The sequence below is a fragment of the Carlito syrichta genome, unplaced genomic scaffold, assembly GCF_000164805.1.
Source record: "Carlito syrichta isolate Samal-C Ts95f unplaced genomic scaffold, Tarsius_syrichta-2.0.1 Scaffold169767, whole genome shotgun sequence".
Taxonomy (NCBI): domain Eukaryota; kingdom Metazoa; phylum Chordata; class Mammalia; order Primates; family Tarsiidae; genus Carlito; species Carlito syrichta.
In genome coordinates, this window is record NW_007113863.1 from 101754 (window position 1) to 116069 (window position 14316).

The following is a 14316-nucleotide window of genomic DNA, read 5'->3' on the forward strand; positions in this document are numbered from 1 at the left end:
GCCAGACCCAGCAGGTTGAGGCTGCGGTGGCCGGGAGCGTGCCACTGCACTCCAGCCTGGGTGACAGAGTGAGGCTCTAACTAAAAAAAAAAAAAATTTTTTTGTAGAGATGAGGCCTCGCCATGTTGCCCAAGTTTGTCTCTAACTCCTGGGCTCAAGCAATCCTCCTGCCTTGGCCTCCTAAAGGGCTGGGATTACAGACATGAGCCATTGTGCCTGGCTCCCATCTTAACTAGTGATATCTGCACTGACCCTGTTTCTGAGTAAGGTCATATTCCTGGGGTTCTGGGAGTTAGGGTTATAGAGAGGGGACACGATCCAGCTCACAACAGTGTCTTAGCCTGGGTTTCCTCCCGAAAGCACAGCCTGAAACGGATTTTTGTGCAGATCGTTTATTCCAGGATGTGATGCATGGACAGGAACAGGAGCAAGAGACTGGGGCGATCTCCACAGAGAAGGGGAGGGGCGGCCCGAGAAAACATTCTCAAGCCAGACACTGCTGTGAGGTGTGAGCTCAGTCATGCTGGGACCTTCTGAGGAGCCGCCTTAGAAGGGAAGAGGGGAGCTGTGACCTGCTGGCTCCCACCCCCAGGGGCTGGGGCAGCCCCATGGGGTGTCAGAGGTCAGTTGTTGACACCCTGCAGCCCCAGGGCAGAGCACAAGAGAGAGTCGTGTGGCCAAGATCGGTGGCTGCAGCAATGACTGGAGCAAATGGTGGGCTAATACAGGAGGGAGGCCTCGTCCCAGTCAGAAGGCGCATTCCCTTCCTTGAGCCTGGGAGTCCCCGAGTTCTTAGGGTAGCGCCAGTCCAGTCTCTAGGAAAGGGGAGTTTGGGGACCCAGCCATAGGCCTGAGGTTGTCACTGCTACTCACCTTTTCTCCCTCCCGCCATCCACTCTGGATCCCTTCACCCTCAGCCCGCATTGGGCTGCTCTTGGTCACTTACCGGGAGGGGTGACCAAGACTTTCATCCCCAAGGCATCCGAGCTGGTAGCTGCACTGCCCTGCTGGGCTCCCCATGAGCAGGCATCACTGGGATAGAAGCACCACCAGGGGTCCCAGAGAGTCCCCAGATTCCAGACTTACCCCTTCCTACCGATCTCATGTCTCTGCAACACCAGCGCCGCCTGCTGACCCTGTCAGTTACCTCCTCCTCTCCTGGCCTTCTTAGTCACAGGCACGAGGACCCCACATGACGGGGGGGGGATCACAGAGCCCTGTTGTATTGACTGGTAGACACATCCCCCTTCTGGGGACCAGAACCTCTAGCGGAAGTCTAAGATTGTAGGGAGGAGTATTAGCAGGTCTACAGCGGCCCCGAGAGTGGATGAATTGTGGATGATCTTTCTTCCACCTCGTGGTTGCTGGACCCACACATTCTAGCTGTTGGGGCCACAGCATAGCACACCAGTCGTTCATTCCATATCTGTACCTCATCCTAAAGTGCAGTGGCCACACCCCATCTTGGGTGTGGTCCCAAGATGGTACCTTAACGTTTAGTCTGCCATTCCACCATCTTGTTAGGATGGATACTTCAGGATGATGTGGTACGTGTTAGGACCAGGGGGTCCTGTGGCCAAGTGCCCATGCCACACCACCTTCACCATGAAGTGGACCCCTTGTCTGAGGATCCTGGGTCAGCAGATCACTCAGTCAATAAGTCCTTGGACAGCCATGCTGCACTGAGGTCAGGGGAGGTAATTTTTTTCTTCTTTTTTTGAGTCACGGTGTCACTCTGTCACTCAGGCTGGAGTGCAGTGGTAGCATTGCAGCTCACCGCAGGCTTTACCTCCTGGGCTCAGGTGATCCTTCTGCTTCAGCCTCCCAAGTAGCTGGGGCTAAAGACACACACCACTGCGCCTGGCTAGTTTTTTTATTTTTATTTTTTTTGTAGAGAAGAGGTCTCACTTTGTTGCCAGGCTGGTCTTGAACTCCTGGGCTCAAGCAATCTTCCTGGTTCGGCCTCTCAAGATGCTGGGATTACAGGCGTGAGTCACTGCACCCAGCCAGGGAGGGCAGATTCTTATGAGGGTGAATCACTGCTTCCTCCAGAGGACAGGATCTGGTATAATAGCTCTGGCAGCAGTTGGCTGGCTGGCCTTCTTAGGAATGTCCCCACATCAAAGGCTCGGCATCGGTCTCTGTGACTGGAAGTTAGGTGTTCAACGACAGTTGCTAGGTCGGCCATGGTGAGAGGAAGCCCAGGCCGCTGGGCCCATGCCCAAGGCCTTCCTCCCTGACTCACAGCCACTTTGTGCAGGCTCTGGGTTGGCGAGGACAGAGGCCAGCTGGTGTCCACAGGACAAGTTGTCTTTTCTGTCTGATTTTCAATTTCTCTTTGTTCTCTCGTTGGCATTAATTTACATGAGACACAGAGATCGTCATGCTTCGTGCTCACTCATAGACCTGCATATATTCCTCTGCCCAGACAATCTTGTCTTCCTGCTTCTGATATTATTCCTCCCAGGCCCCTGAACAACTAGCCAAGACATTCAGCCCTGTCCAGAAAATCCATCCTTCAGGAAATCTCTCCATCCACACAGGGAACAGCCAAGGGCCCTTTCACAGCTCTGCCTGTTAGCAGTGTCTGCTCTCAGTCCCGTCCTCAGGATCAGCCCCGAGGAATCAGCCCACTGCCAGCTCATATGAATATACCAAGCCAACCTACTTGCAAATCATTCCCGAGTGTCATTCAACTGGTCACAAGGGCATCTCTCCCTGAGGCTTCAGGTGTGATTTGAGGGGGAGGCCTTGTTTCAACAGAGGTAGTAAGTATAGGACTCACAACCACTAACTTAAGATGTGTACTTGTGCCCACTGGAGTTTCTTGGGGACCATTTCCATGGTGTGAAGACTCGCTGCTGTTCCTGCCTCTCCCCAGGACTTCGAGAATCTGGTAGTCACTTAGTGTCCTGGGGTCGGGTACTCCTTTCCGTGGTGGCCAAGGGGACACCAGGAGCTGATTTGCAAACAGGGAGCTGCAGGTTGTTGTAGAAGAGATGGCATTGTTGCATCTCTCCCTTGGGTCCTGCCTACCTTTTACCCATAGGAAACTCTCACGTTGTCAGATCTGCTTGGTCGTGTGGTCCAAGTGTCAGGATCTAGAGCTCTATTGCACAACAGTGTGGATACGTAAACGTTATTGAACTGTACACTAAAAATAGGCATGGGGGTAGATTTTAGGTCCTCTATTTTTTTACCATAATTAAAGATTTTAAAACATACCAAAACTTATGGGATGCAGTGAAAACAAATGGAAGCCAGAGTCTTCTTCAGAGTCTGTCTCTGGGCCTGTTACTCTCTGCCTTGAGACGGAAGGCCTTTGAAGTTATCTGATACATGGATTGGAACAGTATTTCAAAAAGCAATGTACACTGTCCCCAGCATCTAAAGAGGTCCTCCAAGTGCCGTACTTTAACGGCAGGAGGTATAAGGTATATGTCCTTTTACCATGTGTATGTATGTATGTTTGTTTGAGTTGAAGTCTCACTCTATCACCCATGCTGGAGTGCAGTGGCACGATCACAGTTCACTGTAGTCTTGACCTCCTGGGCTCAGGCAGTCCTTCCATCTCAGCCTCCCGAGTAGCTGGGACTACAGGTGTGCACCACCATACCTGGCTCACTTTTTTATTTTTGGTAGAGACAGGGTCTCACCATGTTGCCCAGGTTGGTCTCGAACAACTGGGCTCAAGCCATCCTCTCACCTTGGCCTCCTAAAGTACTGGATTATAGGTGTGGGCCATTGTGCACGACTGTCTTTTACCTTAGAATGGATGTCTTGGCATTTCCCAGACCACTGGACCTCTGAAAACATCACCAGTGTGGCAGGCCTCCCTTGAATCCCTGCAGGACTTATTTCCTACTCTTTGGTATTTGTAGGTCTTACTGGGACATTCAAAATACTTGCTATTTCCTACTCACCAGATCAGATTAGCAGGATGTCATCAATGTGGTGGACCAGCACCATGTTCTTCAGAATGTCAAGAAGACCAGGTTCCTTGTGGACTACATTGTGATTGAGAGAAAAGAGTAAACTTAACTCCGTGATAGTGACTGTTAGTGATCTGATAAGCTTGTGAGTGTTAGTGACTCCAGATCTTTCTTTTTGATATAGATGTTACCATAGACATTTAATATAGATATAATATAGATGTTTACAGCTATAAATTTCCCTCTGAGTACTGTTTTCACTGCATCCTGTAAGTTTTGGTATGTTTTAAAATTTTTAAAAATTTTAATTATAGTAAAAAAAAAAATTTACGGCCTTACCTATGTTTAAGTATACAATTCAGTAATGTTAAAAGTCTTCACACTGTTTTGCAACAGATCTCTGGAACTTTTTCCTCTCGCAAAACTGAAGTGGTGTACCCACTGAATAGCTCCCTATCTCCCTCTTCTTCCAGTCACTGGCAGCCATCATTCTACTTTCTGTTTTTTTATGGCTTTGGCTACTTTAAATACCACATAGAAGTGAAGTATTTATCTTTTTGTGAAGTTGTGTTGTGTTTTTATTTTCACTAATATCAGAGTGTTTTCTAGTTTCCCTTGTGAAGATTTATTTGACAAGGGATTTGGTAAAATAATGGTATTTAGGAGGGTGTTGTTTCCATTTATTTATGAAATTTCCTAATTTCCTTCTGTTATTGTCTTCTAACTTCATTACATTGCTGTTGGAGAGCATATCCGTTATGATTTCAATCTTTAAACATTTACTAAACTTGTTTTAGGGCCTAACAGATGGTCTAGCCTGGAGAACACTGTTCCTGATGCTGTTGGTGAAATGTTCTGTAGTATCCGTTGTGTTGAGTTGATTTGTAGTGTTGTTCAAGTCTTCTATTTCCTTGTGATCTTCTGCTTAGATCTGTGGATTACTGAAAGTAGGGTATTGAAGTTTTCACCTACTAAGATTGAGTATTATATGTTAAATTGTTTATTTCCTCCTTCAGTTCTGATGATTTTTGCTTCATGTATTTTTGTGCTCTTTTGTTAGGGGAGTATATGTTTATAATTATTATACCTTCCTGATGGATTGACCCTTTTATCAGCATAAAATGTCCTTCTTTTCCTCCAGTAGCCATTTTTATTGAGTTTTTTTTCCACCCTTGACTTCTTTCAAGATTTGTATCTCTGTCGTTGTTATTTACAATTTGAATATGATAAGCCTAGGTATAGTTTATTAGTTATTTATCCTGTGGTTTGGTGTCTGTCATTAATTTTGGAAAATCTCTGCCATTTTTATTTCCAATATTTCTTCTGTTTCTTCCTCTGTTTTTCTCCTGGCATTCTCTTTATGCGTATGTTACACCTTTTGTAATTGTCCTATAGTTCTTGGGTGTTCTGTTCTTTTTCTCCCCCATTCTTTTTTTTCTTTGCTTTTTAGTTTGGAAAATTTCTGTTGACATATATCTTCAAGCTCACTGATTCTTTTCTTGCTTATGTCATATCTTCAAGCTCACTGATTCTTTTCTTGCTTTTGTCCAGTCTACTGATGAGTCCATCCAAGGCATTCTTCATTTCTGTTGTTTGTTTTTTATTTCCAGAATTTCCTTTTGATTCTTAGAGTTTCCATTTCCCTGCTAACATTGTTCTTCTTTTCTTGCATATTGTTGACCTTTTCAGTTAGAGCCCTTAGCAAATTAATCATTTTAAATTCCCCATCTGATAATTACAAAACATCTGTCATAGCTGAGTCTGATTCTGATGGTTGCTTTACCCCTTAGACTATGTTTTGTGCCTTCTAGCTTGTCTTGTAAGTTTTTATTGAAAGCCAGACGTGATGCATTGGGTAAAAGAAACTGAAGGCAATAAACCTTTAGTGTAAAGTTTTGTGTTCCTCTGGATAGGAGTTAGGTCATGTTTACTATTTAATGTAAACAAATAGCCAGGTGTGAGAGGCCAAAATTTCCTCTTGTGTTCTTTTATTGTCTTTGTGTTTCCCTAGAGACTCCTTTTTCTGTATCTGAGCCTTGCAGTTCTTTCTGTTGTAATCCTGTTATTATATAAGAGTCTGATTGATGTGGTGATGAGGTGTGGGGGGAGAGTGTTCTATGATCCTATGATTAGGTCTTAATGTTTCCGTTCTGTGTCCCAGAACCTTGTCCTTCACAAGTGCTTCAAAACATTCCCTGGACCTCCACCTTAGGTAAGACGGAAAGGTTCAAGAGGGCTAGAGTTAAGAATTTCCCTTCCTTCATGTCATTTAAGCCCTGGTAAAACCCACATCAGTTGAGTTCCGGTAAAATACGTTTTCTTGAGGATAGGCCTTTGTTAAGGAGAACAGAATGCCCTGGGCATATTTCAAAATGGTTACTTTTGGCCGGACAGGTGGTTCATGCCTATAATCCCAGCACTTTGGGAAGCCAAGATGAGAGGATTGCCTGAGCCCATGGGTTCGAGACCAGCCTAGGCAACTTGGTGAAATCTCATCTCTACAATAAATCAAAAAATCAGCCAGGCATGGTGGCACATGCCTGTAGTTCCAGCAACTTGGAAGGCTAAGGTGGAAGGGATTGCCTGGGCCTAGGAGGTCGAGACTGTGGTGGCCATGAGTGTGCCACTGCACTCCAGCCTGGGCAACAGAATAAGACTCCAATTCCAAAAAAAAAAGGTTACTTTCTTCCTCTTTCTGCTGGAAGCATGAGGGTATTTTTCTCTAATCCTCACCCTACAATCCTTGGAAGGATCTGGGGGTTAACTTATGAAATCATTGGGGCATACCTAAGGCTGTGCCCCAGACATTTTAATCTCTATGCTAGTCCACACTTAGTCTCCAGCAATCAGTCATTTTTTCTTTATGTTTTCCTACCTGTTACTGTCTTCAGTGGCAGTTTCTGCTCCCAGTAAGCTGAATTTTCTTTGTATGCTCTGGATACTCTGTGCATTCTCTAGTTTTGGGGGCTGCAGTTTGCTCTGTGACCCCAGTTTTCTGATGAAGTTGTTGATTTTCAGTTTGCTCAGCTTTCTTTCTTTCTTTTTTTCTTTTCTTTTTTTTTTTTTTACCATGCAACAAAACCTTTATTAACATTTTGAGCAGGTTTAGCTATTACTGAAACTGGTAATTTCTAAACTTAAATGGGGACAAATGGCTATAGTGCAGAGTAATGCCATCGATGGGCACCATGAATACAAGACTGAAGAATTAACAGCCACCCCTCAGATGGAGGACCAGGTGCAGGGTTGACTCTTTCTGGATGTTGTAATCAGAAAGAGTGCAGCCATCTTCCAGCTGCTTGCCTGCAGAAATGAGCCTCTGCTGGTCGAGAGGGATGCCTTCTTTATCATGGATCTTGGCCTTCACATTCTCAATGGTATCACTGGGCTCAACCTGTAGGGTGATGGTCTTGCTGGTCAGGGTTTTCACGAAGATCTGCATTTTGACCTATTAGTGCGAAGATCCTGCATATCGGCAAACACGTCCAGACACCTAAATGCCGCAACAAGGCTAACTCACAAAGCCAGTCGCCACTGAGTCAGCTTTTTATCTTGTTGTGAGGATGAGAATGATGACTTCTAAACTCCTTACACACTAGACTGGAAACCAGAGGTCCCCCAATCTCTCTTTCTCTCTCTCTATTTTTTTGAGTTGGAGTCTCACTCATGGCCACCGCAGCCTCAACCTGCTGGGCTCAGGCAATCCTTCCACCTCAACCTTCCAAGGAGCTGGAACTACAGGCACCTGCTACCACGCCCAGCTAATTTTTTGATTTATCGTAGAAATGAGTTCTTGCCAAGTGGCCCAGGCTGATCTCAAATCCCTGAGCTCAGGCAATCCTCTCACCTTGGCCTCCCAAAGTGCTGGGCTTGCAGTCTTGAGCCACTGCGCCCCGCCTCCCAATCTCTCTTAAACCATTCCAATGAGGCTTTCATCCACACCATTCTTCTGAAATTGCTTTAGTCAAGGTTTCCAATGTCTGTGAATTAACAATCCAGTGGTTGCCATTGTGGTCACTGCGAACAGCATTTGGCCCAACTGATGACTTCTCTTTGGGTACAATATCCTCACTTGGATTTCAGGCCTCTCTCTCTCTCTCTCTCAGTTTTCCTATACTCATGACTACTTCATTGGGGTCTTTTTTTCTGGTTCTTCCTCATCTCCTTGAATTTTAACCCCGGAGGGTTCCAGGACCCAGACAATGGATTTATTATCTTTTCTGTCTCCCTGGCTTGAAATATTATCCACATGCTTACAATTCCTAATTTTGTATCTTCAGACTGGACTTCTCCCCTGACCTTCCATTTAAATATTCATTTGCCTACTCAAAACTGCCCTTGAGATCGTCCCCTCTCAGCAGAAGGGAACACCATTATTCAGACCAAAAACCCTGGCGTTAACCTCAACTCCTGTCTCATCAAATCCACCATGAAACCCTGTCCAGTCTACCTGCAAAATACACATCCGGGATCTGACCACTTCTCGTCTCTTCCATTGCACCTCTTTAGTCAGAGCCCCAGTCCCTTCTTGCCTGGACTATTGCAGTATCATCTCACCTGGTCTCTCGCTTCTGCCCCTGCCCCTCACAGTCTATATTCAACACAGAAAGTAGGGCAATGCTGTTAAAACAAAGTCAGATCCTGACACCTCTCTGCGTGGAATCCTCTCGTAGCTTCTCACCTCCGCTTCTTTGAGCTGCCCTGCCCCTCTTCCTCTTGCCCATTCTGTCTGAGATATCACTGGCCTAGCTATCCCTCAACTATGCCCAATCTCCGCTACTGCGGGGCCTTTGCACATGCTGTGTCTTCTTCCTGGAGTGATGTCTTCACAATGTGCTCCCTCATAGCCTTTGGGTCTCTGCTCCCACACCCCCAACTTGGCGAGGCCTTTCCTGCCCACCCCATTTGAAATGGCAATCTGCTCTCCAGCACTCTCCACTCTCCTTGTACTGCTTTATTTTCTCCGTAGTCTTCCTCACCATCTATCACATTGCGTATTTATTGTCTCTCTTCACCCAGGAGAATACAAATTCCTTTAGAACAGAGACTTAGCCTCACGGCTGTATTCCCAGTGCCTGGCCTCCGAATGTGCTCCATAACATCTTGAATGAGTGAATGATTAGCAGAGTGAGATCCTGGGGGTATGAGGTAGGATTCGTGTAATTACTTAAGAGATAGTGAAAAGATGAGTTTGGAAGCGGGAGAGGAGACCTGGCAGGGGAGTGAGGGGTGCAGCTCTGGTAAGGTGCGTGCGTATGCTGTGTGTGTGTGTTGGTGTACACATACCTACATATGCGTCTGGTCACCTGCGAGGCAGAGAAGACCACAGAGGGCCCAGAAAGCCTGGCAAGGGATCGATGTTTTATTTTGGCTCATGGAGCAGCGTGTAGGTTCTTCCATGAAGAAGTTTTGGAGAGGGGAATGGGATGTCTGGAAATGGTGTCTGATTCCATGGGCGAGAGGAACTGGAGGGCGGAACACGAAAGGAGACCTTGGAGAGGCCAGATGAGAGGAGCATGGACCGAGTGGTCCTCCGAGGCATCCCTCATCTGGGCCCTTGGCCCTTGTTACATTGCTCTTGAGGTCCTCATCATGATTTAATTTTTTAATTTTTATTTTATCTTACTTTTTTGAGTCAGGACCTCACTCTGTCATGCAGGCAGGGGTGCAATAGTACGATCACGGCTCACTGAAGCCTTGATCTCCTGGGCTCAGGCCACCCTCCTGTCTCAGCCTCTTGAGTAGCTGGTACTAGAGGCGCGTGCCACCATGACTGGCTAATTTTTAAAATTTTTTATAGAGATGGGGCCTTGTTGTGTTGCCCAGGCTGGTCTCGAACTCCTGGACTCAAGCGATCCTCCTGCCTTGGCCTCCCAGAGTGCTGGGATTACAGATGTGAGCCACAACACCTGGCCCCAGAATGATTTTATGCAACCCAAATCATATCAGGGCGCTCGCTCACTCAAGACCAAGGCTGCCTCCCACGGCCCCTACAGTTTTAGTGCACCACAGACGAACCTTTGGAATATGTTCCCCCAACTTTCCTCGCCCTCCCCTCTGCATCCTGACTCCAGCCAGGCCCAGATGCTCCATCTTCCTGCTCCTCTTCATCCCCAACCCACTTCTCTACTGATTCCTCTGTGTGCAATTCACTCATTCACTTAAGACATCGCGATCGGAGGCCCCCTCTGTGCTGGGCAATTCCTCTGGGTTCTGGAAATATCGCAGTGAAAATAATAGGCAGGATAACTGCCCGCCTGCTTCTTGTTCACTCGAAAAATGCCTTCCCCTCCAGAAAGGCGGTGTTAATTAGGAGTCCTGGTTGCAAGTGACAGAGAAGGATGTCAGCCATCACCATTAAGAGTAGTGGTTGGGAAGAGTTAATTCATTGTCCCATGCAATTGAAGACTCCAGAGGTAGGTGGCGAGGCTTCAGGCAGGGATGGATCCAGGGTCTCATGCTCTGCATTACTCAGATTCTTTCTTGGGCATGTTGACTCTTTTGTGACAAGATGGTTGCAACCCGGGGTTGCATTCTATCCATCCTGCCAGCGACCTCAGAAGGGCTCAGCAGTTGGGTGCTCTTACCAGAGGAAGGTGGAGAAGGTCTTCGGAAGGCAAAACTAAGAGGGTCTCTAAAAATCGGATTCTAGTGCAATTCTAGCACCCCTTCTCCTCTCAGGCAGGGACCAGGCGTCCCTTCCTGAGCATCCTGCTAGCCAGGGAGAAGAGGGGGACCCAGGAAAAGAGGGCTCAGGCTCTCTTGCCCTCCTCCCTCCAGATCCCTGTGTCCATGTGCTCCAAGACGTGCCGGCCTGGGCAAAAGAAGAAGCCTGTGGGCATCCACCCCTGCTGCTTTGAGTGCATCGACTGCCCACCTGGCACCTTCCTCAACCAGACTGCAGGTATGACCTGCAGGCCAGCGCCCTGGCCCGGCTCCTGCCTGCCCATGCCCTGCCCCTGCCAGCCCCTGCCAGCTCCTGCCTGCCCCCACCCTACCCCTGCCAGCCTCTGCCTGCCCCTGTCCTGCCCTCACCAGTCCCTGCCAGCCTCTGCTTGCCCCTGCCTGTCCCTGTCTGCCCCTGCAAGTACTGCCAGCCCTTGCCCATCCCCTGCCTGCTCCACCCGCCTTTGCCAACCCCTGCCAGCCCCTGCCTGCCTCTGCCCTGACCCTGCCTGCCCTTGCCCTGTCCCTGCCTGCCCCTGGGGTCTCCGGGGCGCTTCCTTTTGGCCAGGTCTCTGGGGTCTCCCCCAGGAAGCATAAGTGTCCGAAGCCCAAGAACATAAATGTCTGATTTCTCTTGCATCTCCCCAGTACCTGGTGTGGAGCAAAGACCTCCCTAGGGGCTGCTTCGGGGCGGGCAGGAGAAGGGACAGCACTCCCCTAAGGCAGGACAGTAGCGGGTCCCCTCCACACACACAGCCCAGGCCTGGGGTGTCTGGCCAGGGAGTAGCCACTGGATGACGAGGGAATGAATGGCTCTCCCAGCAGAAGGAAAGTTTCCAGCAGACGGAGGCAGCCTCTGCTCTCTCTGGCCTCCCAAGTGCCTAGAGCAGTTCAGAGCATATAATGGTTGCTCAGTGAGTGTTTGTTGAGCGACTTCCTTGATCAGAATGAACACTCCTCCCTGTGGAACATAAATTCTAGGAAGATGAGGACTGTGCTGTCCCTCCGTCACATTAGTGTCTAGCACAGTGCAAAGCTGGGGCTCAAATGTTTTCCATGACCTCACTAATGTTAATTAAGTGAATGATCACGCCTTTGCCAGTTCCTGCCATCCTCTGCCTGCCTCTGCCCTGAAATGAAAGCACTTACTAGGTGCCTAGCAGAGCCCAGGGCACACGTAGGTGCTCAGCACGTTTGCTGAATGACTTCACTGGCCTTCCTCTCACAGGCGGTCAGCAGCTTGAAGGCAGGGACCGGGTTTTATGCCTCTCTCTGTGGCCCACCTTCCGCCTCAAGTGCCTATCAAGGTGGATGGTGCTCAGACAGTATTCGTTGAATGAATTCTTTGAATAAGTGGTAGAATGTCTCTCCCACCAGGGAATGAGACCTTGGAAGGAAGGAACTATAGTTGGTAGACTCTGAGTCCAGGAGACCTGGGTTCAAATCCTGCCTCCGTAACTTACTGACTTGGTGACTTTGGGCAAATGACTTAACCCTGCTGAGCCTCCATGTGTGCGATGGGGTTGCTGTGGGCATCCAGTGAGCCAGAGCGTGTAAGGGACTCAGGGAGTGTCGGTTGGGAATGCAGGGTCACCCTTGGCTCTCCTCTCTTCGCCCCTGGGACCTGGCCCAGGGCAGGGCCGGAGGAGGCAGGCGTTGACGTTGAGAGTTGGGTGTTGCTGATGGGCTTTGCCATGGGCTTCGACAGATGAATATGACTGCCAGCCCTGTCCGAGCGACAAGTGGTCCCACAGGAGTGACACCTCCTGCTTCAAGCGGCTGCTGGCCTTCCTGGAGTGGCACGAGGCGCCCACCATCACTGTGACCATCCTGGCGATCTTGGGCTTCCTTAGCACCCTAGCCACCACGGCCATATTCTGGAGGTATTTCCAGACGCCCGTGGTTCGCTCGGCCGGCGGCCCCATGTGCTTCCTGATGCTGACGTCACTGCTGGTGGCGTACACGGTGGTCCCGGTGTATGTGGGGCTGCCCTCGGTCCCCAGGTGCCTCTGCCGCCAGGTCCTCTTCCCGGTCTGTTTCACCACCTGCATCTCCTGCATTGCCGTGCGCTCCTTCCAGATTGTCTGCGTCTTCAAGATGGCCAGGCGCCTCCCGCGCGCCTACGGCTTCTGGGTCCGCTGCCACGGGTCCTACGCCTTTGTGGCGCTTATGACGGTGCTCAAGCTGGTCATCGCGATGGGCAACGTGCTGGCCACCAGCAGCAGCCCCGCCACCCACCCCGACCCCAACGACCCCAGGATCATGATCCTGTCTTGCAACCCCAACTCCCGCCACGGGCTGCTGGCCAACACCAGCCTGGACCTGCTCCTGGCGGTGGCCGGCTTCAGCTTCGCCTACGTGGGCAAAGGGCTGCCCACCAGCTACAATGAGGCCAAGTTCGTCACCCTCAGCATGACCTTCTACTTCACCTCCTCTGTCTCCCTCTGCACCTTCATGTCTGTCTACAGCGGGGTGTTGGTCACCATCATGGACCTCTCGGTCATGGTGCTCAACCTCCTGGCCATCACTCTGGGCTACTTCGGCCCCAAGTGCTACGTGATCCTCTTCTACCCGGAGCGCAACACGCAGGCCTATTTCAATAGTGTGATCCAGAGCTACACCATGAGGAGGGACTAGTGCCCCCACCGGCGTTGGGTCGGAGGGCCTCAGCGCTGAGAGGCAGGAGCCAGGGTTCCTGCCGTCGAACTCCAGGCGGAGGCTGGGACGCGGCCTGCACACTCCCATGTCACCCTGGGCTCTCGTTCTGCATTCCTTCGAGGCGCTCTGCCTCCTGGCTGTTTTCAGCCACGTACCGGCGGATGCCTAGAGACAGCCGCACTTTGTTCTTTTCTCTTGAGCCATTTAGCTTGCCTGGCACTGCCACGTCCTTCCAGGGAAAACCACCCAAGATGACCCGCCGGTCTCCCGGGACGGTCTGACTTAGCCACCAACAGCCGCCATCTGGCGGTCGCAGTGGGCATCTGCAGGGTGCGGCTCTTGGCTTCGCTCAGGTTCAAGACCAAGGCAGCCCAGCGGGTGGGCCGGGAGGGGTTGGCGCAGAGGGTGGGGACCTGACAGTCGGCGTGGTGTGAGCTTCGATAAAGCTGCGGCGCTGTTCATTGGTTGGCTCATCCCCCCATTCCCCCAGAGCTGGACCCAGGTCCGGTGTGCTCTCTAAGTGATGGTGGGCGTGGTGGGTGTTTTGTCAAAGCTTGTGAATAAACCTCACTTGCGTGAAGTGAATGAGCTTCCCTCCTGTTTTCAGAGGTCCCCTAAGAATCAGAGAGACCTCGGTTTCAATCCAGCATTGCCAGTTGGATGCTGTGTGACCTTGGGCCAGTTGTTTTCTGTCTCTGAGCCCACACTTTCCAGTCTCTATAATGGGAACAATAGCTGCTTCACAGGGACATTTAAGGATCAAAGATAACGCGTGTGAAGTGCATATAGTAGGTGCTCAATAAATGCCCACCACTGCAAATTTGCATGTACTTGGTCACCTCGGGGACATCATAGGTTGTGTTTTTGTTTTTAATGCCCAGATGCAAGATGTCGTCCATGGCATGGGGCTGTCTTGGAAATTAGTCTTCATCAATTGCTCTCCAGCTCTGCCCCACCCCAGAAAATTCTGGATGTTGCCTGGGGGATACTGAGACCTCAGGCATGTCCCAGAGTCAGCGTGGCTCGTGGCACTGCCGCCTCTGCACTGCCGAGCCTTGGA

At 49.9% G+C, this 14316-nt stretch overlaps 1 protein-coding gene across 1 annotated transcript in view; it reads left to right on the plus strand.

Annotated features, from left to right (window-relative positions):
* The window catches only part of TAS1R2 (taste 1 receptor member 2), a 25234-nt gene extending 11999 nt beyond the window's left edge, over window positions 1-13235 (plus strand). The window contains exons 5-6 of the mRNA XM_008051332.1: window positions 10713-10836; window positions 12307-13235. Of these exons, the coding sequence (XP_008049523.1) occupies window positions 10713-10836; window positions 12307-13235 (1053 nt within the window). The remainder of the gene's footprint in view (window positions 1-10712; window positions 10837-12306) is intronic.
* Window positions 13236-14316: the final 1081 nt, after the last annotated feature.